General features: G+C 40.5%; 1 protein-coding gene across 1 annotated transcript in view; it reads right to left on the bottom strand.

Moving 5' to 3' along the window:
- Positions 1-23,272, bottom strand: part of ERP44 (endoplasmic reticulum protein 44) — a 118,685-nt gene that overhangs the window by 22,145 nt on the left and 73,268 nt on the right. The window contains exons 5-8 of the mRNA XM_045007491.1: positions 18,387-18,571; positions 17,745-17,860; positions 2,966-3,023; positions 1,143-1,259 (exon numbers count right to left, since the gene is read on the bottom strand). Of these exons, the coding sequence (XP_044863426.1) occupies positions 1,143-1,259; positions 2,966-3,023; positions 17,745-17,860; positions 18,387-18,571 (476 nt within the window). The remainder of the gene's footprint in view (positions 1-1,142; positions 1,260-2,965; positions 3,024-17,744; positions 17,861-18,386; positions 18,572-23,272) is intronic.

The following is a 23,272-nucleotide window of genomic DNA, read 5'->3' as shown; positions in this document are numbered from 1 at the left end:
GTAGTCTAAATGTGCTGTTTGAGTGTAGCTAATTAGCAAGTTCAATATATTTTATTTTATTTTGTATGTTTATATATTTACATGTAAATTATAATTTGGGGGTGCGAATACAGAAAGGAGAGAAAACAGAAGGAGGCAGAGAATACAATGAAGGAAGGAAAAAAAGAAAACATTGAAAAGGGAACAAAGAGATGAGAAATGAATACTAAGAACAACCCAGGAAAAGATACATCTTGATTTATTAAAGGAAGAAACGTGGTGGAAAACAGAAAGGGAAAGAAGGTCAAACAAAAGCAAGACAGACGTAGCAAGCCGTGTTGGTTGAATAAGGCTCAGCAAATATTAATAAATTGTACAGGTATTCATAGAATAATTTAATATTTTTGTGGCATTTAGCCAACTCTATAGCTAGTCAAATACTATTCAGCAAATACATATTAGATTAATGCTTGTGGAGGCTGGCAAATATATTCAGTTAATTTTTTTCCTGCCAATCCTATTAAGTTATATTTTATATAATTTATTAAATAGAAAGATGATTGACAACATTTATAACTAACTACAGTGTACAACCGTTTTATTCCTTTAAATTACTTGTGGCAACATGCCCACCGCATTTTTCACCCTGGCTAGCAGGTATATTTTTCAAGCTCACAGTATAATAATCATGAATACTATGCACACATATAATACCTTTCACATAAGGATTTTATAGCACCTCAAAATCTCTATGCAAAAGGTCTTGTATCTATTTAAGATGGGTAAACAGAAGCACGGAAAAGTTAAGTGATACACCCAGGTCGCAGCACTATACCTACACCTATATTTCAGACAACTTTATACCCACATCCCAGATCTTATGATACTTCCAAAATGAGCCACATATCCTCATCTATAATCTCCTATACTCAACCAGTATATTAATTACCCACTAACCTCCCTCCAATTCACCCTTTACTAAGAGCTGAGAAACAGAGTAAACAGAAAACTGAAGTGCAACTATTTTATGCAAAAGGTAAAATAAATGCAGGGAAGGTGACTGACAGGGTGTAACTGAGTTCTAGAGAGAGTTTATTTTTGAAAGAGCAGATTGATGGTTAAATGAAAAAAGCAGAAAGGTGGAAGAAAAATGCAATTCTTACCTCTCCATTCTCAAATGTAATTTCACGAACAAGAGGCACACATTTATCTTGCGTCCATGCATAAGTCAAATCAAAATTGGTCATAGAACCTAAGTATACCATATCTGGAGCATTTTCCTGTTTTCAAAAAATGTTTTGATTATTCTTATCTGAAAATAAGTAAATACTATATTCCCTAAAGGGAGATCAAATACATGACATGGAAGTTGTGGGACAGGACTACAATGAAGAGTTGTGTTCAGACAAATGTTTTACATATGCAATCCCCAAACTATGGCTTTAAATAACATTAAACAAATAGATATATACAACAGTTTATACAACCAACTCCACTTTACAAGTTAAGGTTAAAAATAAAAATCTGATACAATTTTGCATCTGTTAAAAAGGGATGATTAGAATAAATTAATTTAAGATTTATTTTAGAATTTTGTAGGATTGTTGATAAATAATAACTTGGTCTACGAAGGACTGCAAGATTTCAGCTGTACACAGATGTTAGGTTTCTGAAGAGTGGTGCTTACAAAAACACTGAAAAAATTAACAGGACGGAGAGAAACTGGAATCTCAGGGCTGATTAAACTTATATTGCCAGAGAGACATTGCTAAATTGTGGCAGGCTTTCTTTCTGTATTCTTGGTATTTGACTCTGAGGAAGACTGCATGACTTCTACTGTAGTTACTTATGGTTGGTGTCAAGTACGCAAACTGTCAAGAGCTGAGGAAGTGATAACAGGCACAGATTCAAAAGTGACCGTCTAGACCAGGGGTCGGCAACCTTTCAGAAGTGGGGTGCCGAGTCTTCATTTATTCACTCTGATTGAAGGTTTTGCGTGCCAGTAATAGGTCTCTTTCTATAAGTCTATAATATATAACTAAACTATTGTTGTATGTAAAGTAAATAAGTTTTTTAAAATGTTTAAGAAGCTTCATTTAAAATTAAATTAACATGCAGAGCCCCCCGGACCGGTGGCCAGGACCCAGGCAGTGAGAGTGCCACTGAAAAATCAGCTTGTGTGCCGCCTTCGGCACACGTGCCAGAGGTTGCCTACCCCTGTTCTAGACTTTTCTTGCAGCAAAGTGTGTTTGGAAACCCATCTGTTTTTTTTTTTAAGTTATCTTTCATTGTATTTGTCACCTTGACTGTCTGCTGTCTTAGCTTAAAATAGGGAGCCCATGTTAAGGTTTCACTGAGATTTAAAAAGGAAAAACTGAGCATTTCCTTTTATGGTGGATTTTTTACAAATAAAAACTATACATATATTTAATTATTATGAATGACTGCTTGGTAACTTCTGTGATTATATAATTAACGTTAAGAGAATTTTTTGTTCAGAAAACAGAACAGCAGACACCTGTAGATAAGTCATCTAATATCAGGTGCAAGAGAAAATGAGGGAAGGTGTGATAAACATCACCTGCTTTGAGGAAAACAAAATCTACTAAATAAGGTATGCAGGCAGAGAATTTGGCAATGCATATTGAACAAAAAATTCTGCAGGACAAAAGAAACAGAAGTGGGACACCTGACAAATGCGTCATTTTTCTGGAAAAAAATCCCTCATTTCAGGAAAGTTATAAATTTGAAATAATAAATGTAGGTGTGTATGCTTACTTTTTTCATTGTTAGACTAAGACCACTTCATCTCCCAAATTCAGAACCACTACTGCCCATGTACATATATTTCTTTTTCTAGATAAAATATTCAGCTATAAAACAATTTAAAAACTGAGAAGCAGCACCATATTAAATGACCTAAACTTCCATAAGACCACATTTAATACACATAATGAAAACAAGCAAAATAAGTAGTTAAACTTACCCCTGGTGGCTTGTAGATTACGTTGTCCCCACTAAATCTCTCTGGTTTTGAAACAGGCCTAGAAAAAGCAGTGAAGAAATATGCTTTAGTAATGATAGATAAATATAAAATGGCTTAGATAATGAAAGCAATAATCCACTTGGCTGAAATTGCTATCATACCTCATTTATTTTTTAGGTACCCATTCATTACCATTTTTGAGCACCAAGAAACTTATCTTCCAATTAAGGTACTAGAGAGATCAACTAGAATTAAGATGAACAGGTTTTGGTGTATGTGGGGAGCTTCACAGTGCAAGTGATGCACATTGATGAATATAATCTAATTTTGGGTAATGACGTTTTTTGTTTTTGATAACGGGGGTTTGGATAAAAGAGGTTCTAATATATTGGTGCATCATCTTCTGATTACTAAACCACATTACTTTGTATAATTTAAAGGTTATCTGCAAAGGATTTTTTAAAAAGTGTTGGCCCCGTTTGTTTCTTCATGATGTAAAGGCAGCCCGAAAAAAGTGTGTGTATGTGGAGGGGAAAGAGGTGTTTGCATTAATAAAGCTTTTTTTCTGCTTACTCGTTTAACTGGAGATTCAGCTCTTTTCTACCCTGGAACTCTATAGATGACTAGACAACTAATGAAATTATGACTTCACAAGAGGTTAAATTAAAACCTGAGCAACAGAACAAACAAAAAAGTCAAGACTGTTCAAAAAGAAGTTACCTTTCTTACAGTAACTGGAATTCTCAGAGACTTGTTGTCCATATATATTACAGTCTTGGTGTGCATGTGCCTCATGCAGTTGATATTGGAATTTTTTGGCCAACAGTGTTCGGTGGGGCCATGCCTGCAGCCTGAGTGTCCTCCTGCTCCTGAACTGAGAACATATGGGAGGGAGGGAGGGAGAAGAAGAGTGCCCAACAGCCACTCAGTTCCTTTATCATCACAGAATTCAGGAGTTAAAACACTCCATAGTAATGGGGAAGGAGGATGGGTTGTGGAATATATGTGGCCATCTCAAAGAACTCCAGATCTATTTACAGATGACACAGTCCTGGAAAATGTGAGGTGTAACAAAATCCTTGATCATCCACTCTTAGTCTGACAATGTCTGCTCACATGGTATGCTAGGGCATTGGATAGACTTGAGAGATGTAGTGTTATGGGAGACATTGCCAAATGCACCAGTTCCATAATCCAACCACTTCTGTACATAAAGGGGATAATTGGGCTCCCCACTATTGTTTTATATAAATGTAGTTGTGGTGTTGGTCATACTTTGGTCAGTCCTTGGATCACTGGTAGGAGAGCAACACAGGTTTAGTGAACCACACTGAGCTTTAATATATTTATATTTATGTGAAGTCAAGTCTATTCATTGGTCCATAGACTTTGTACCCAATGATGGTCTAGATGTGCTTCCCCCCCAGAAGGAACGCATCTGTCACTAAGATCTCGGTTAGGAGGTTGAGACAGAGAGAAAGATACTCCCTTTTGCACACCCTCCACCAGTTACATAATGTGAGAACCTAGGGAGGGATCCGTAGAGGCCCAAGCATGTAGTGTCTGCTTGCATGCAATCTAGGTGTAGCCTGGGAGGTTGCATGAAGACTGAGCAAGAGGCCATGAGTACAAACAGGTTTGGGGTATATCTACATCATTGAGACTATACTGGCATAGTTCTGTTAACATAGCTATACTGGCCTAGCCTGGTAGCATACACGCAGCCTATACTGACAGGAGTTTGCTGGGTTAGGAATACCACCTCCTTGAATATAGTTAGCTATGTTGACAGAAGCCCTCTTCCATCGACATACTGGGCCTACACTGGGGTTTTTGTCAGCATAGCAATGTCGGTCAGCGGTCTGGATTTTTCACACTCCTGACTGATATAGCCATGCCCGGGACAGCTCCCACAGGGGCGGGGAGGGAGTGCCACCCAGCTCTGCTCCTGGCCTGGGTCTGGCTGCTGGCCTCCACTCCCATGGCTCCACTCCTGGTCCTGCGCCCAGATCTCCGGAGCTCACAGGTGCACTTCTGGACTGAGTAGAGCTAGTTCAGGGAAAGAAGATGAAGTCTATGCTGCCCAGATGAGAGGCAGGGGGCATGGATCAGTCTAACAAAAGAGATTAAGATGTGTTTCTTGCTTTTGAAGTCTGTTTTCAAAAGGATTTGCACACCGAGCAGGTGTCAAGACTTGACCCCCCCCCCGTGACAAAAATACATCATTAATGAGCACTGCCACCTTGCAAGCGGGGCAATACTTAAAGTCAGGCAATTTAGGATCAGGCATTCCTGTGTCCTAGTACCATGAACATCTTCCTGTCAAAAGGTAAAAGAAAAGAGAACACAAAACTGGCAAAACTTGCCAACAGGAAAACTATCTAATCTATTCTTAACACGAATATGTACAAATAGCCACAAAAGTCTTTGTGAAAGTGCATTGAGATGCAGATAGTGTGGAGCTCTGTCTTGCAGCCACAGTGGTGAGATGGAACCGAGTGGTGGTTAGGCCTGTATCACCTTTTTTGCCCTTGATATAGGAGCATGAGGACACTCAAGGTGCATGCAGGATCCTAAAAGACACTGCTGGCTAAAGAGATTCCAATCTCGAGTGCATGCACACCAAGAGTGCAATGTATATGGAAAGGCCCTCCAGAATAACTCCTGTTTTTGTGTCTGTTGTCACCTGTTTAGCTCCACTATCTAATGAACACCAGAGTTGACACACCAGAAATGGGAAAGTTGAGGGGCAAGGGGAAAAGAGGCGGAAAGGAAGGATATTCTCACCTCCTTCCCCAATTTTATTTTTGCCTTCAAAGTATCTCTCCATCCTTTCCTATAGATTTTAGCCTCCGTTAGCCCAATTGCCATGGGACAGCCTGGAAATTCCTAGTTTGCATATGAAGAGTTAATGTGTCCCTGCTGTAAGTCACTGAAACAGCTATGAGACTAATATGGTACAAAGGCAGGTAATAATAATAATAAAAAAAAATTTAACAAAACAGTAACAAATATTAACTCAAGTATCCAAAGTTCTTACATCCACTTCAATGGGCATTAGATCAGGCCCCTAATTATTAAAGCATACTTCATATCAGAAGGTAGATCCTTAATATCTAAATTCTTCATTAAAAAATAGAAGAAAGAATCTAGTGTTTATGGTTTATTGATTTCATCTGTACACTCCACAGGGAGCAAAACCAAATATCTGAATGTTTCTTTTCCTGTTACTATGTAATATAGAGTTTAGTTTTTCCAATAAAAAGCAAGTCAAACACTGATAAACACAAGTTAACTCTATTCCATCTTTCCCAATAAGTTGCTCTCTTACATCTAGTTTCTATCAGTGTTGAGACAGTAGTTTCTCACTATTAGTTATATAAAATTTACTTATAGCTGACCTAAGAAAAGCCAATGGATCCCATGTAGATGCATTTTTGCAATTGTGATTTGATAAGACACAAATCCTCAAATGTTTTCCAAAGGATAATCTCTAACAGCCACATTTTAGTTTTGCTTCATTTAATCTAATTACCCTCCCTTTTGCTTCTTGTGTTTATGCTGTTCAAATACTTGCATCTGTTTCTATCTTCCTACCTTAGTTGTCATTTTGACCATGAGATATATATTTAATTTACTTTTATTGTACTCCAGGTACAGAAGACAACTCTCCAGCAATGCATAATTATATGCATATTAATAAAAGGAGTTTTCTAACATATTTGCCTGCCTCCTTATCTTTCCCATTTTCCTTTGGTTATATATAACTCAAAAAACAAAAGATACAACCACTATGACAGAATCCCCCCCCCCTTTAATAAAGGAACTAAACTGAAGCAACTTCCCATGTTCAAAATTGTCTTTCACTATACCAGACTCAAAAGTAGGTGTGGAAATAGAAATATCTCAGCTACTATCAACTTAATCAGGTCCTACCACCTATAGATAAGAAAAACAAAGTTCTGGAGTACAATGTTATGGGACCCATTTCTTTTGTCAAGGCCCTCTTCTGTCTCCTTCCACTTCCATCACTGGTCATGTGTATGTAACCACCATTACTGAGTTCAGCACAATTAAAATCAAACAGCGTTGGGGTGCATTACATAAAGCAAACAAACAAACAAAAAAGCAGCTCTAACAGTAAAAGACATCCCTTTTACAAAGTGATCAACAAAAAAAATGAAAACAAGTTTCATTTTGTGCCATGATTTTTCTCTTTCTTTCTTTCTTTCTTTTTGGGGGGGGGGAGGAGTGGATAAAAGTGGTCTACAAGGTCTTGTTCTATTTTAGTGCCTCAAACTCAAGTGTCCTGTCTATTCTTTGTTTTATCTGGAACACTATGGATGACTGGATAACTGACTGGATATAAAAGACGCTATGCAAATTAAACCTGGTTGAGGGGAGAAATGATTAAGGGCTTGTTTACACAGGACATTAGTGCATGGCAAGCTAGGGTGTGAATCTACAGTGCACTAGCTTGTAACTTCCCACTCCTATTCTTCATCATCTATCATGCAGGTAGATTCTTTTTCTCTCTTTCCTACTGATGATTAAAACACAAGTCAGAACCATGGACCGCATACCTATAGTTTCTAAAGCATTCCTCAAACTGTTAAATCAATTCTTCCACTTCCAAAATCGCTAGGGTTTTTCCTTGAATTCCCTATAGTATATCAATATATTTCTAGTACTAAAAAGTGATTTCCCTCCTCCTCCTGATAGCTTCTTCTGATTCCATTTGGGTTCTGTGCAACTGTCCACACTGTGGACCATAGCACTCTCCCAATCTACCTCTGCAGCTACAGACTCTCTCCCCCACTGTAGTTTCAATCCTATTAACCAACATAGTCTTAGTCTCGGTGTTTGTTCGTCTTCTTTGCAAAGACCTCTCCTATACTGTTCAGTCAATGACGCTCTTCTTTCTTATCCATCTTGTTCCTAAGCAGTGACCACTAACTTTTACACTGGTGATATTTCAACTCGGATTTTCTTTATAATTCTTTGAAATTGTGCCCATCCTGCCAATCCTCTCCATGTACCATAACAAGTAAAATTGTGGCTTTGTTTCAACTTCCGTTACCTAAATAACTCAAGGACAGCACTGCTTTGGCAAGGCAAAAGCAGCATTGTCTTGAGGGTGGTTTGTGAAGTGGTCTGCTTTTCATGCAAAATCAAAAGCTTTCATATTTATTTCAGCTCATTGTAAGAGAAATCTGGACATGATGGTTCATATAACCTTACAGTTGTTGAGCTGTCTGTCCAGACTCAGACTGGGAGAACCCTATTAAGGATTAGGAGTTACTTTATAATCTTTAGAGTTTATAGGTGGATTTTGGATTTGACTAGAACCATCTTCCCTTGAACCATTTAGTTCTAAATACTCCAAACTAGAAACACTTGTCTGTGTAAGTTTCCAGCAGGGGAGCCTAGAGAAAAAAATCCTTCCAACAAGTTTGGAACCGGAAGTCACCATAACAGTTCAGGTTCAGTGCCTCATAGGCTCTACCTTGAAGCAGGTTATGAAAGTGGAAAAGAGCGCAGAGGATTATCTCAGGCCAACAGATACAGATCTCAGCAAAACAAGCATTACTGCAGATGACAAATCTCCTTATCCTTTGCTTCAGTATGGTTGCCTACTCAAGGCAGGAAAGCTCTGCCCATGCCACATGGACTATGCTCTGTCAGGTTCAGAGAATTGCTGCTGAATTGTACAACTAACTTCAGAAAGCTGAGCAGCACTAGGATGTGGGAGATTGCCATCTGAGAGGCTTTTCCTTAGACTAATCAGTTATACAAATATCAACATTCCTTGGTTACAGAATTGGGCTGCAACTATGCTTTGTGAAAAAACGAAGCAGAAGACAGGCTATCAGGCAGAGTACAGAAATGGAAATTAAGTCTCTTAAGGAAGTGATGGTGGGGATGATGTTGATAACAGCTGGGCTGGGGAGATGGGAATGTAGAGATAGGCATATTACAAGTTGAAAATCAAAGGCACCAGCACTTCTCTAGACTAGTTCTTGGATGTCTTACAATATCTAAATAAATATTTTCAGTAAGAATTTCAGGTCATTACTATTGCCTACTGTTTCTGAAGTGGTGGGACAGAGGAATCCTTAATATCATTTTTATACTTCTAATGGCTTTTGAAGGAGCATTTGAGAGATTTGGAAGACTGGAAAGACACTATAAAGAAACAAGATTCTGAATAGCAGTTTAGTACTTCTGGTCCTCAGAACAAGAATGAAAGTTGTGGTCACAGAGCATCTGAAGGAGTTTACTGCCTCAGATGCTGGTTCACTGGTTTGGAACATGAGGCAGATGCAGAGAGCCTGAGACACGCAGCCTTGCCAAGAGAGATACACTTGATTATTCTCCTCCTTGATCTTCTCTACTTTCACAGCCATATCCTTTTAATAGAAATACACCTCTTTTGTTAAGCTCTAACTCACCAGAAAATAAACTAGGAAAAAGTGAGGACCACTTGTATTGTGCTGATTTTGTTTACTTGCTTGTTTTATTGGTTTCTTGTGCATGTTTAAGAGCTGTGTACTGTGTACTGAGCTTGTTCAAGTGGAAGAAACATTCTTCTACCCTACCTATATCTCTTAATTTCTCTGCCAATTCTCATTATTATTTAACTCAAAAGCATTTTGGAATTCCGTTTGTGTGAAAGACATTATACTAACTAAGGTCCTGATCCTGCAACATGAAGCAGACAGACAAATTTGCAAGAGGCCCAGTCACTTTAAATAGTCATGTGCCAGCACACTAAACATTGCAAAAGCAGGATCTATAGTAGAATTTTATTACCTCTACAATTACAAAAAATTAGTCATTTTATTTTTCTCCCTATTGAATTACTTTTATAGTACTGCAGTTAATACATTATTATTTAATAAAATATAGATAACTGTCAACCTCTATAGTGTTTTCTATCAGAAGATTCCAATGCACTTACCAATGTTAAATTAACTCATGCTGCTGCAGCTTCACTGTTATTGATATAGGTTAGAGCTAGCTTGGATACATCTATATGTGCTACAACAACTGCCCCCCCACACCCCAAATGACTGCTGTGTAGCCATTCCCTTTGTCTTATTCTTTAACCAGTAAACTAAACTAGCATGTAACTGAGCTCATTAGTGCTTAATAAGTGATAGTTTTTGTTGTTGACTATTGATAACCAAAGTCAAAAGCTGTATGTCATATATTACCAGCACATCCACATTAAGGGGAGGGTCAATTTTCTAAAGGCATAAATGGCAGTTACGCACTTCTCTTTCATAAGACATGTAACTGTCATTGTGCCTCTGAAAGTTAAATATCTTCCCCTAAACATTTAATGTTCTTCTACAGCATTGCTACAGATATTTTGTTGGGCTCAGAATTTTTGATAGAAATTTTACATGACAATACTACTGTAACCAGGAATAAAAATAGATATACTTCACTCATTTGTTGGTTAATTTAGGATGTTCTTCAATAGTGGAATTTGCCGCAAGGTGTTTAACTTGCGATGAAGTTTTTTATAACGGAAAAGGAAAGCCCTTTACAAACTAAGTTGACATTTTAGCATTGCCCACACCTCCAGATCTTACTAACAAAGGTGTCAGTGTGAGTTAAGAGCCACGTGATAGATTCTTTAACCAACCTTAGGCCATGTCTACACTACAGAGTTAAGTCGACTTAAGTTACATCAATGATCATAAGTTTCTTTAATTACATCGGTTGTGCATATCCACACAATGCTCCTTGTGTCAGTGGAGCATGTCCACAGTTGGTGCTCTTGCAGTTATAGAGAGTGTTGCATCGTGGGTAGCTATCCCACTGTACAACTTGCCACCCTCTGCCATTGGGAGCTCTGGGAATGGATCACGGTGCATCATGGGGGTGTGTTCACCATATCCCATGATGCAGTTCTTTCTGTCCCATCATTCCATGGGCTTCCAACTTGGTTTCATGCCATTTTTCAACAGCCCTTGTTAATTGTGTGCCCGCCATCTCTGCCTGAAAATATAGATCCTACACTGCTATCACCAGATCATTCTGGTGATGAGCATTATGAACACAGCATGGCTGGTTATGCAGCTGCGAATCAGAAAATCAATCGGTGGTGCCTGCCCTGCTGTGTGCCATGGAAAGAAATAATTCAAGATTGCTGCTGGCATTCACAGAGCAGCTGCATATAGTGAACCATCGGTACTGGGCTTGGGAAACAAGCACTGAGTGGTGAGATTGCATCGTGATGCACATATGGGATGACGAGCAGTGGCTGTAGAACTTTCACATGTGCAAATCCACTGTCCTGGAACTGTGTGCTGGCTCGCCTTACCACTGCGACACCAGAATGAGAGCTGACCTCACTGAGGAAAAGCAAATGGCGATCACTGTGTGGAAGCTGTCAAATCCAGACTGCTACTGGTCAGTTGTGAATCAGTTTGGAGTTGGAAAGTCCACCATGAGGGTTGCAGTGATGCAAGTGTGCAGGGCTATTAATCATCTCCTGCTACAAAGGACTATGACTCTCAATAATGTGCAGGAAATTGCTGATGGCATTGAGGCAATGGGATTCCCTAACTGTGGTGAGGCGATAGATGGAACACACAACCCAATTTTGGACCCAGAACATCTTGCGACAGAGTACATTAACCGAAAGGGCTACTTCTCCATGGTCTTGCAGGCACTGGTGGATCACCAGGGCCATTTCACTGACATCAGTGCAGGGTGATCAGGGAAGGTACATGATGTGCACATCTTTAGGAACACTGGACTATATAGAAAGCTGCACACTGGGACTTTCTTTCCAGACCAGAAGATTCCAATATGGGATGAGGAAATGCTCATAGTGATCTTGGGAGACCCTGACAATCCCTTGCTCCCATGGCTCATGAAGCCTTACACTGGGAATCTAGACAGCAGCAAGGAGTGCTTCAACAACAGGGTCAGCAGGTGCTGAATGACTGTTGAATGTGCCTTTGGCTGATTAAAAGATTGCTGGTGCTGCCTTTTTGGCATGTTAGACCTCAGTGAGGAAAATATTCCGATGGCCATTGCGACCTGCTCTACTCTGCATAATATTTGTGAAGTGAAGGAGGAAAAGTTTCCCCGGGGTGGAGTGCTGAAGAAGATCAGTTAGCTGCTGATTTTGAGCAACCAGATACCAGGGCAATTAGAGGGCCATAGCAGAGGGCTATTTGAAATAGTGAGGCTTTGAAGGAGCATTTTGATACTGATTCCCAGTAACGCGTCTTTATGTTTTTGAATGACCCCTATAGGGCTTGCTTCCTGAGAATTAATTGTACTGAGCAAATATTTCTGCCTATAGCCACTGTGTTTGATGTTAGCATCAATTAATGTGTGTATGACACAAATAAAGACCCATTTTATTTCAAAGATTAAAGCTTAATAACAGGACAAAACGCAAAAATTTTGTCAAACAGGGGACATGGTAATGAGGAACAGTCTCTTGGTTACGGCTCTCACAGCTATGAGTATCTCCAGCTTTCATTGTGGAGTGCACAGGATACTGCAAGGAACCAGGAGAATATACTCCTGGGGAGATTCTGCGCCACTGCGCATATTGCATGTGCTGTGCATATTTTTATTTTTTTTATTTTTATTTTTTTGTGTGTGCGGAAAATAGCTTCTGCTGAACAGTTGCTGCAGTTCCACCTTTTGCCCACCAGAGGGCACTGTGGTGCTAGAACACAGCAGCCGCTCCTGGCCAGCCCCAGTTACAATAGTGAAGAGAAAGAGCCTACCTTCTTCACAGTGCCTGTTGGGCCAGATCAGGAGACAGGGGATATGGGGCGGAGAGGAGGGTCAGACAGGGACTCATAAGGGCTAGTGGGGGAGGACAGATGGGGGCAGAATGAGATTGGAGGTGCAGGGCCATAGGGACAGGGAAGGAGGTGCAGGGCCACATGGGCAGAGGGGAAGGGCATATGGGTTGAGTGGGGGCACAGAGACAGATGGGGACAGGGGGTGCAAGGACACATGGGGGAACAGGGACACATGGGAACAGGGGCAGATGTGCTTGGCTGAATAAGGGAGGCTAGAGGTCAGCCAGGGACTGCATGGGGGATGCTCTCTAACAATCCCTCCCCGCCCTTCCCCCCACAAAAAAAACCCAAAACAAAACCCTGTTCCGTACTTTTCCCACCCATACTCAACAACCCTTCAAGTTCATACCCAGGCTCCTTCCCAGCAATTACTTCCCTCTCTCTCAGCTGCTCCGTTAGCCCTGACTCCCCCAAGCCTTTGCACTGCTTCTGAGGGGTGCGGGAAATACAGTTCTATACTGTAGTTTAAATGAATTATTACTCAGAGTTCTGTATTAATATGCCTAGTAAGGAATCTATTTGTCAAAAAACATTTCCTGAATCTTTTTGTCTGTATTGTTACAGACATACTTGCTGACAGGTACTTTGAAATGAATTACAAAACTAACTGAAACTAGTGTGATTATATTGTATTATTTTGACAAATAAAATATGCAGAATTCTGCAGAATTTTAAAATATTGTGTGCAGAATTTTTATTTTTTTGGCACAGAATTCCCCCAGGAGTAAACATGTAAAGAATGTGGTGTGGGAGTTTGGGGAGCGCAGGGAATGGAGTTCTGTATTGGCTGCAGGGGGGGGTTGTGCACAGATGTGCCCAAACTGCAGTGCAATGAGGGACTTGAGCATCTCTGTCTGGCTCTCCAGTAGCTTTATCATCCGCTCCTGCAACTGTGTTTTTTCCAGGCTATCCTGCCTGAGCCTTTCATTAATTGACTCCCTCCACCCTCTTGTTTTGCTATGTGATGCGTCTGTTGACTGCAGCACTTCACAAAACATATCCTTACTCTTCCTGGTTTGCCTCATTATCTGTATGGCCCTATCAAATTCACAGCCATGAAAAACACGTCACGGACCGTGAAATCTGGTCTCCTGCCATGAAAACTGGTCTTTTGTGTGCTTTTACCCTATACTGTACAGATTTCATGGGGGAGACCAGGGTTTCTCAAATTGGGGGTCCTGACCCAAAAAGAAGTTGCTGGGGGGGCCCCACACATTTATTGCGGGGGGAGGGGTCTCAGTATTGCCACCCTTCTGCACGGCTTTCAGAGCTGGGTGGCCAGAGAGTGGTGGCTGCTGACTGAGGGCCCAGCTCTGCACGGAGCAGAGCAGAAGTAGGGGTGGCAATACCATACCATGCCATCCTTAATTCTGCTCTGCTGCTGGCAGCAGCTCTGCCTTCAGAGCTGGGCTCTTGACTAGCAGTTGCCACTCTCCAGCTGCCCAGCTCAGAAGGCAGCACCGCTTCCAGCAGCAGTGCAGAAGTAAGGGTAGCAGTATGGCAACTCCCCCTACAACCTTGCAACCCCCACAACTCCTTTTTTGGGTCAGGACTTCTACAATTACAACACAATGAAATATCAGATTTAAATAACTGATATCATGAGATTTACAATTTTTAAAATCCTATGATGGTGAAATTGACCAAAATGGACTGTGAATTTGGTAGGGCTCTACTTATCGGACACAGGCACTCCACTGGTGTGGAGGATTGGGTCCTCAAGGGCACATCTGCAGAAGCCAAAGAAACAATGAAAGAGATAGTATTGTGAGTTCACTTACAGCCATGAATCACAAAAGTTACACATGCTTATTTCTTGCTGTCCCTTTGCTAGCACAGTTCGGCAAGAGTTCGAAAAATGGTGAGGTCAGCTGAGGGGTGGAGGGTAGTGCGTTTTGGAGGGGGAGTGGGCAAGAAGGGACAAAGGGTCTGGGTGATTTGTAAAGAGGGTCACTACACATGCCTAGGGATAGTATTCTGAATATTGGCATCTTTTGCCACAGGCAGGGGTAATTGAACCTGATATCTCACTCCTGAGGGTAACCCAGGATGCAAGGGTGCATTTCCCGCATGCGTGCGGCTTCAGATCAGGTCAGCATGCTGCTCGCCTGTGTGCCACTCTGGTCCCTGCTGAAATAATTTCCAGTTCATGCAGCAACAATCCCTACAGCGAAATGAGGCAATTCGGCCAAGGAACCTTCGGCAGAGGACTGCAGAATACCTACAGGAAAGTTTTCTAGAGATCTCTATGGAGAATTTGCAGGACATCCTGGTGTACATTAACAAACTTTTCCGCCACGCTCCCCCCACCACTGCACAGCTGCATAGGCTTATTTGTTAATTTCTGTTCCTTATGCTTCCCACATAAAGTACATGAGAGCTCAATCTCCTCTCACCATGCAGTATCAAACCACAATGTGTGCTTACCAGAGCTTGCCTCCCCTTCTTCAGGCATGCCAGAGCCAGAGTGCTGGGACTGGCTAGACCCTTTGGAGTGGAAAAGAGGTCCTGACTCGCCACACCACCAGATTACACTGTGGTGTGTTCCACATCCTTCTCCAACTCAACTTCTTTGTCTACCACTTCGTCCTTGGGGTGGACTTGACTGGTCGCTGCCTCCAGTCCCCCAAAGTACTCATGGGGCTTGTGGTGGTGGAGGTGTGGTTGCCCCCGAGGATGGCATGCAGCTCCTTCTAGAAGTGGCATGTCTTCAGCACTACACCAGAACAATGGTTGACCTCCCTGGCCTTCTGATATGCCTGCCTCAGCTTCTTGATCTTAGCACAGAACTGCTTCATGTCTCTCTTGTGCCCCTTCTCCTGAAGTTCACTAGCAATCTGTCTGTAGGTATCAAAGTTCCTACAGCTGGAGCGAAGCTGCAACTGTACAGCTTCCTCTTTCCACAGACCCAGCAGGGCGAACAGCTCTAGTGTGCTCCACGCGGAAGCGTGTCTACTGCGGAAAGCTGGCATGGTCAGCTGGGAAGATGTTGTGTGAATTGTCCATGCTGAGCAAACAAGAAGAGGAATTTCAAAAATTCCCAGGCCTTTAAATGTGGGAAGGGCACATATTTGTGCCCCTTCAGGGCAGCGGAATTCAAACTGCTGACCAGAGCGGTCATGATGGGCATTGAGCGACACCTCCTGGAGGCTAATTAGGGTGACATAAGCAAGCACAGTGAGTATGCTGACACTGCGCTGATCTAACTTTGTCGCAAAAAGCCCTATGCCTCTTGTTGAGGTGGTTTTACTTTATTGGAGTAGCAGGAGAGTTAAATCAGGATTGTACTGTGTATACCTCCACTGTTTTGTCGACGAAAGCTGACTTTTGTTGACAAAACTGTGCAGTGTAGACAAGACCTTACATTTATTCAGGATTGCACATTGTTGTTAGGAATAACATGAGATTCTGGCCAAAGGCAGCGTCTCATCAAAGAGAACCCTCACCCCTCAAAAACAAAAGCTGTGCTTGGGCTGAGGGTAGGAATGGGTGTTATGGTGATTCATTGGCACCCCAAATTGTTCCTAGGCATTTTAAGAAACTTCTGTACAGTGGAATCTTCATTCACTAACAACATGCAACCACATCTGATGCAAAATATGGCAGTAGTTTAAGGCATGAATAAGTGGAGGGATGTCTAGCATTGGTGCTATAGATCACATAATATAACATTGCCAAGCAAAACAGAATTTGATGCATTTTTTTAAAGGTGGGCGAGCCATAAAAATGGTCTGATTTTTATACTAAGCTCTTCAGTGTAGGGACCATTTAATATAAATCAGCGGTTCTCAAAATGTGGGTTGCAACTCCATTTTGATGGGGTCACCAAGGCAGAAAGCCCCAGCTGGGAGCTCTGACGGCAGCAGGGGGCTGAAGTCCGGAGCCCCATGCCCCAAGCGGGGCTGAAGCCCAGCCCAGAGTGGGGGCTAAAGGTAGAGGGTTGCAATATTTTCTAGTGGGACGTGTGTGTGTGTGTGTGTGTGACTTAAAAAAAAAAATCCAAATGGCGTTGCTAGCAGAAAAAGTTTGAGAAACACAGATATAAATGTTTGAGCAGTGCCTAGGACAATGGGGTCCCCAATAGGGGCCTCTAGGTGCTACCACAATATATTAAAAAAATAATTACAGAAAGTCCTGCAATTGTGAAGTTAGGTTGTCTTCATTTAATACTGAGCTGGGGTTGGGGCAGGGGAAGACGTGTTACTATTTCATAGGTAAAAATTCACCAATATGACTATATGCAAGATTTTGGCCTGCACCTTGTGTATTTTCATTTGTAGCTGCAAACAAACATATTAAGATGGATAAAGAATTTCAAGGCCACTGGAGAATTTTATGTCTGATGGTCCCCAAAGCCTGGAATTTTGCAGCTAATGGTGGAATTTACAGGTGAAAAGATTTTAAGCAGCTATGTTTTCACTAGCACAGATGTAACTAGCTACTGAATTCTCTTACTCTCAAACAGCAATTACTATGAAAAGCAATGGAATTTTAAGAAAACAAAGAGTATAAGAAAGCCTTACAAAGTATTGATTAAATGAATGTGAAAGTTACAAAAATATTCAGATTGCTACAAAACATTCTATGCATCGGTATTTTTAAAAATTAAATTTCTGATATTGCTAATGGACTCCCTATTCCTTTCTGTGCAGAGAAAAATGTCAAACTGACTATTTCAGGAACAGTAAAGAGGAGGCATAATGCCAACAAAAGTTTTCACTACAAAAACTAAGGATACTAAGAACTATCTGGCTAGATGTGTTTTTTGTTTAGTCTTCTAGGTTGATCTCAGTACAAAGATTTGCTTTTAGACTCTAATCCAATCATCTTTTAGTTCTTTACCAAAAACTATTTCTATTAAGCAGGATTCACTATCATTTGTTAGTGTAAAGACTTCAGTATCAGTCACAAAGCAGATATGTGAAAAAACTTACCCAAATGCAGAAAGGAAGATACAATCATCGTGCAAAATATTTGCTACTCTTTCAAAAGTTTTATAGTTGTTGGCGTCCTTTTGCTCGAAATATCCAATGATATTTCTTTTACTGCGCTGTAAAACAAAGTATGTATTTATGACTTTTTTTTCAGTCACCAAAGGCTATCATTATTCCCCAAAAAATATGTTAAACCCAGAAATGCATTTCATTTATCCCACAATCAGAGACATGGGCAACAGCTGTTGTCCATCTGTCTCCAAATGAGGTGTGACCATAAAAAAATGCAGGTTTTAAAAATTTAGACTAGAAATATTACTAAATACTCTTTCAGTGAAGGAACATAAAATGCTTCTTTTCCTGTTTTCAAATTGACACATACATGAAAAAAATTCCAATGAGGTAGATAAAATTTTAACAAAATCCATGCAATTAAAAAAGTAAAAGTTAATTCCAATAATTTGAAATACTAGAAATAATTATCTGTTTTCACTGCGACTATGAAAGCCAATAAAATAATTCTTTTGAATGGTAAAAATCAAGAAATATATACATACTCCAAATTAAACATGATTCACTTTGTCTCAAAATTCAAAACTCTAAAATCCACATATTTCATAGAACACCAATCAAGAGACTTACGTCAAGAGACTTAATTTCTTCCAAGTCATTAACTTCTCGAATAGGATTGCTTTTCTGTTGCCTGATATAATCTGCTATTGCTGTCACCGACCTCTGACCCCTATACTCTCTCTTCATCATCATCCCATTCCGGAACAGTTTTAGGGTCGGATATTTGCTTATCCTGTATCTTTGAGCTATGTCCGCTAATAAAGAAATTAACAGAAAAAAAATGCGATAGATATGGAAATGTACTCTTTATTAATCCTTATGCACACGCACAAACACTAACAAAGACAGGGGCATTGGACAAACAGTCCTGCTTCCCCCATCTTAAACAAGAGCAAAATGAAAAGCACTGCAGAAAAGAGAAATGGAGAGCAGCTATGGTATTTATATTCAAGAAATGCAATTTCTTGCATATGTTGATGACCATACGAAATCATAATGACCAAAATCTGGCATAGTTCTAAAACTAGAGTCAGTCACTTACACTTATTTAGCACCCTTCATGTGAACATCGTGGAGGGCTTTTTAAAAGAAAATTGAATTAATATTAAAACAGGGCATAACAAGCAATAATAAACAAATAAAATTTAAAAACTTGCCAAGTAACGGTGTCTAATCCCTGTGAGAAGCAAGTTCAATAAGATGTAAACAAGATCAAGACCTAAATAATGCAATGACTAAAGCTCCCTCATAGCTAGAGCCAAGGATATACACTAACCTAGTACATACTAAAATTTCATTTTTTCATAAATCTTCATACAATGGTATTAGAAAGTACATAGCGCGGTGGGCACCACATGGAGATGGTATTAATTTGTATACTTCTAGAAGGTTACAGCATTTGAAGCTACATACAAATACATTTAGAAAATAAATTTTAAATTTTCTATCTGCCAAGTATGACAAAAATATGCTGCAACAGTCTCATCACTTATTTACTTACTATTAAATGACAAACATCTTTGTTAACTCAGAGTTAAGGTTGTCCAGTGATAGTTTGTGTCCTTTCACAACGTCAAGTTCCACAAAAGTCAAACTTCTGAAAACCAGGAAATATATAACCATAACTCTTTTCCACGGAGCTAGCAACGGCCACCGGGAATTAACTGCATGTACTCCAGCTGCATTCACTGAGTAAGATGTAGTTGTATTGAATGGTGGAGGAATAAGTTGAAGTAGCTTGAAAGAGCTGCAATTGTGATATGAGGCGATCTGGATCTGAGTCCCCCCCCACTCCTCCCATGTATGTTATCAAAGGAAAGAGGTACATGTGTATCTGGAGGTTCCAGTCTGCAACAATTCAATACAAAATTGTGTAGGTTGCGTTGGTAGCACAGCACTAGGGTCTGCTTATCATGGGTACTGCCGTAGTGTGGTGAGATATGAGAGCAATCTGTGGATTTAATGATAGGCAGGGGGAAGTATAGGTATACATGGTATCCTGTGTGCAAGTGTGAAAGGGTTGTAAAAGGACATGAAATGGCTGCTAAATTTTACAGATGCGATATTTTGTTGGGGGGAGTATGCTCACTGTTTGAGCATAGGGCTAGTATAGGTAGCACTAGTCCATTAGAGTGAAAAGGCAGAGTGGGAATGTGTGTGTTATGGGCGTGTTGGGGTATCACTCAAAAAGGGCAGAGAATTAAGGTTATGGGGCTGTTTACCTTATCTCTGTCTTTCCTGGTTTTCAGAAGTTTGAGTTTTGCTGAACTTGACATTCTAGAATGGCACAAGTTATCACCAGGCAACCTTAACTCTGAGTTAAAGCTTTTTGCCATTTAATATCCTAGTTTTTTAAACAGAAAGAGAAATGTTTATTGGTAGGAGTTAGTGCTCAATTGGACACTTGTAGTTCTCATCTAGGTTTATAGTCAAAATGCTACTGTAACTAGGTAATAATCAAAAGACATAGCTTTTATATAATGCTTTTCCTCAGTAGATCTTAAAGAATTTTACATTAAGCCCATTTTACGGATGGAAAATTGAGGTGATATAGCCTAACTGTTTTTTTTTTCTGGATTTCAAATGTTTACATTTATGTTACCTTCATTCCCTCAACCCCAGACCCCAGCTCACATGAAGGGGGAAGGAGATGGGCTCAGAAACCCCAAGAGAAGCAGAGTCTCCCAGATCCCAAACCACACACAGAAGGGGAGAACTCAGGGCTGAGAGGTACCCCTCCTCAACTTCCTGTGCTATCCTTCAGTTCACCAATATCCCCCTAATATCCTCTCCCTAATATCTACCCACACCCCTTTACCAGAGCCCCCTAGTCCCTGTTCTACCACCTTTTCCCATTTCCCGTCCCCCACCCCGCATAATACCTTCATCCCTCACTGCAGACACAAACCATTTGTCACAGATGTGGCAATTTCATGAAATATCCTTGAAAAAAAATAAAATGTATATAACTAAGCATCTTTGGAGTCCATTGTATTAAATATAAAGGTTATGTATTATTGCAGTCCAGGGTTGTATGTAACTTCTCTAGAGGGAAGATGGGATGTTAACCCTGGGAAATCTCATGAACTTCAAAGGACTATACCGTATTGGCCAGACAAGAATGGACTTTTGGAGCAAATGGTATTAAGTATTTGCCTCGTCAATCACTAGCAGGAGTTGAATACAAATTTCCCACCTCTGGTTATGCAAAAAACTCAGCCTTTTGAAGCTACACACTGAGGAGAGGATCACTGTCTGCTGATTACATGTTCCCAGAACCTGAAGATCAAAGCCCCAAGCTATGTAAAGGAAAGACTGAACTATTCATGGTTGTGCATGTTCTGAACTAAGGCTGACAAACTTGTAACCACAGAAAAAATCCCGTTGTGGGGTTTGAAGGACTGACTTTTACCAGAACCCTTACTGGAGTTGTGTGAGGAGAGAAGAGATCTCTCGTAAGATTATTAGCAGCTGTGAAGGTTCTTTTATTGTTTCGAAAACGTTTTCTCTGTCATGCTTTCACCTCAAAATAAATGTACCTGCTTAGGAAGAGCTGTGTGGTAACTTATCTGCTATCATTTACTGTTGTTCATAGCCTTTGAAGAGAAAGCAAAGTGCAGACATTGGCTTATTCAGATATGCTATCCCTAGCCTGACTAGTATAGGCATGAAGCCCTGGGGGGAAAAAAACCCTTCAGGAGAGGGAGAGATGCAAGTCTCTGCCCGGGAAAGGTGATAGCTGAGAACCTGGAAACTAGATAGGGTGCCCTCGAGGGGCTACCATGGGGGGAATATAGGTTCAGTTGCCCTGAACTGTGATACCCCTCGTCACTTACTACCACTTAGTCTTGCACCCCAATCACCCATCGTCTTCCAATAAGCATTCACATCTGTAATTAATTTTCTTTTAAAAAATAATTTCAGCACCTTCTGAATATTCTGCTGTACTCAGATTAAGTTTCGTAAACACACACACACACACACACCCCACCATCATCCCACAACTTGATAGAAGCAGATTTTTCCCAAATGTTTACAGTTTCTTCTGAGATTTCTGCTCAACTTCAAAGATGCTAGAATCTATTAATTTCATGAAATGCTATTTTTTTCCCCTGGGTGCTCTATCAGCTGAAAAAATACCTGATAGAGAAAACTATAGTCTGAAGCAATGGCTCTGTGACAGTGTGAACAACTCTGTTCATGTCAGTGGTGTTCCCTTCCCCTCTCGCAAGTGGTGGAGAGTTTTTGATATCTGTCAAGTATACCCATTCTCAGTTCCAATCCTCACTCTGGTCTCAGAAGTGTGTTCTTGGAGGGCTCGGGGGAGGGGACAGAGCAGGGATGGGAAGAGGCGGAGCAATTCACTGCAGAGTGGCACTATAACTTTTCTTGTATTGCAAGTGATTCCTCTACATACATAGAGTAGATCCCAATGCAGAATTGGCTTTCTTCAGAATGACCTCCCACGGAATGATTCGGGCTTTATCAACATCACTATCAAATCTCTCTTCCTGAGGGTGCAGTAAATATTCTCAGTTTACATGTTTGCTTCAAAGATATTATTCTGCAGGAGCATTACTTAACACTTTGTATTAAACCTCATGTCACTCTTGGCCAGTATTCTAAATTAACCAGATCTGTACATGTATTTCTGCCACTGATCTTCCCTAACCACATATTTTATAATAATAATAGAATCTCAGGGTTGGAAGGGACCTCAGGAGGTCATCTAGTCCAACCCCCTGCTCAAAGCAGGACCGTCATCTACAAGTTAACCTCTTCTCAGTGTCATTAATGAATATCCATATTAATGGTTTCAATAGTGAACTGAGGTAATCCCCCACTGACTAATCTTCTTAAATCTCATGTAAAATTGCTGAAAGCCCATTTTTTCCTAAACATCATTTGTTATCCATGCATTGTGCTGTGCAGAATCTACCTCCCATCAATGAATTTCTGTGCAGTACTGCCTTAACATTATTAAAAATCCAAATAAGATATGACTACTATATTCTCTTATCCAATTAGTGTCATATCGTAAAAGAATGTCAGGTGACTCTAGCACACAGCTTGTGCTTCACAACACCTAACAGCTGCTCCGCAATGCTTTTTTTCTTTAGTTTTCCATAAATTGTTTCCTCCACCAAGTTTTCAAGTATCTTAGGTCAGCAGGCATTACTCATGTTTTCAGCCTTTTTCTTTATGATCTGGAGCATTACCATTTCCCTCCAGACCTTAGCACATCTAGGGCGATAGAAATCACTGAATTAAGAAGATTGGAAGCTACCACTGAACATACACCTCTAGGGAAGGGGTAATTAAGTACAGATGCAGTTATGAGACAGAAAACAACATAACAGATTATTCTCTGAAGCAGCTGGTGTTGACTGATGTTGCCAGGTCATAACACTGTTTTATGTCAGTCTAGACGTATCACCTCTTCTCTAGAGATTGTT

This window comes from Mauremys mutica, chromosome 2, assembly GCF_020497125.1.
Source record: "Mauremys mutica isolate MM-2020 ecotype Southern chromosome 2, ASM2049712v1, whole genome shotgun sequence".
NCBI lineage: Eukaryota > Metazoa > Chordata > Testudines > Geoemydidae > Mauremys > Mauremys mutica.
Note: the sequence above shows the minus strand (reverse complement) of the source record. Positions and strands in the feature narration are given on the sequence as shown.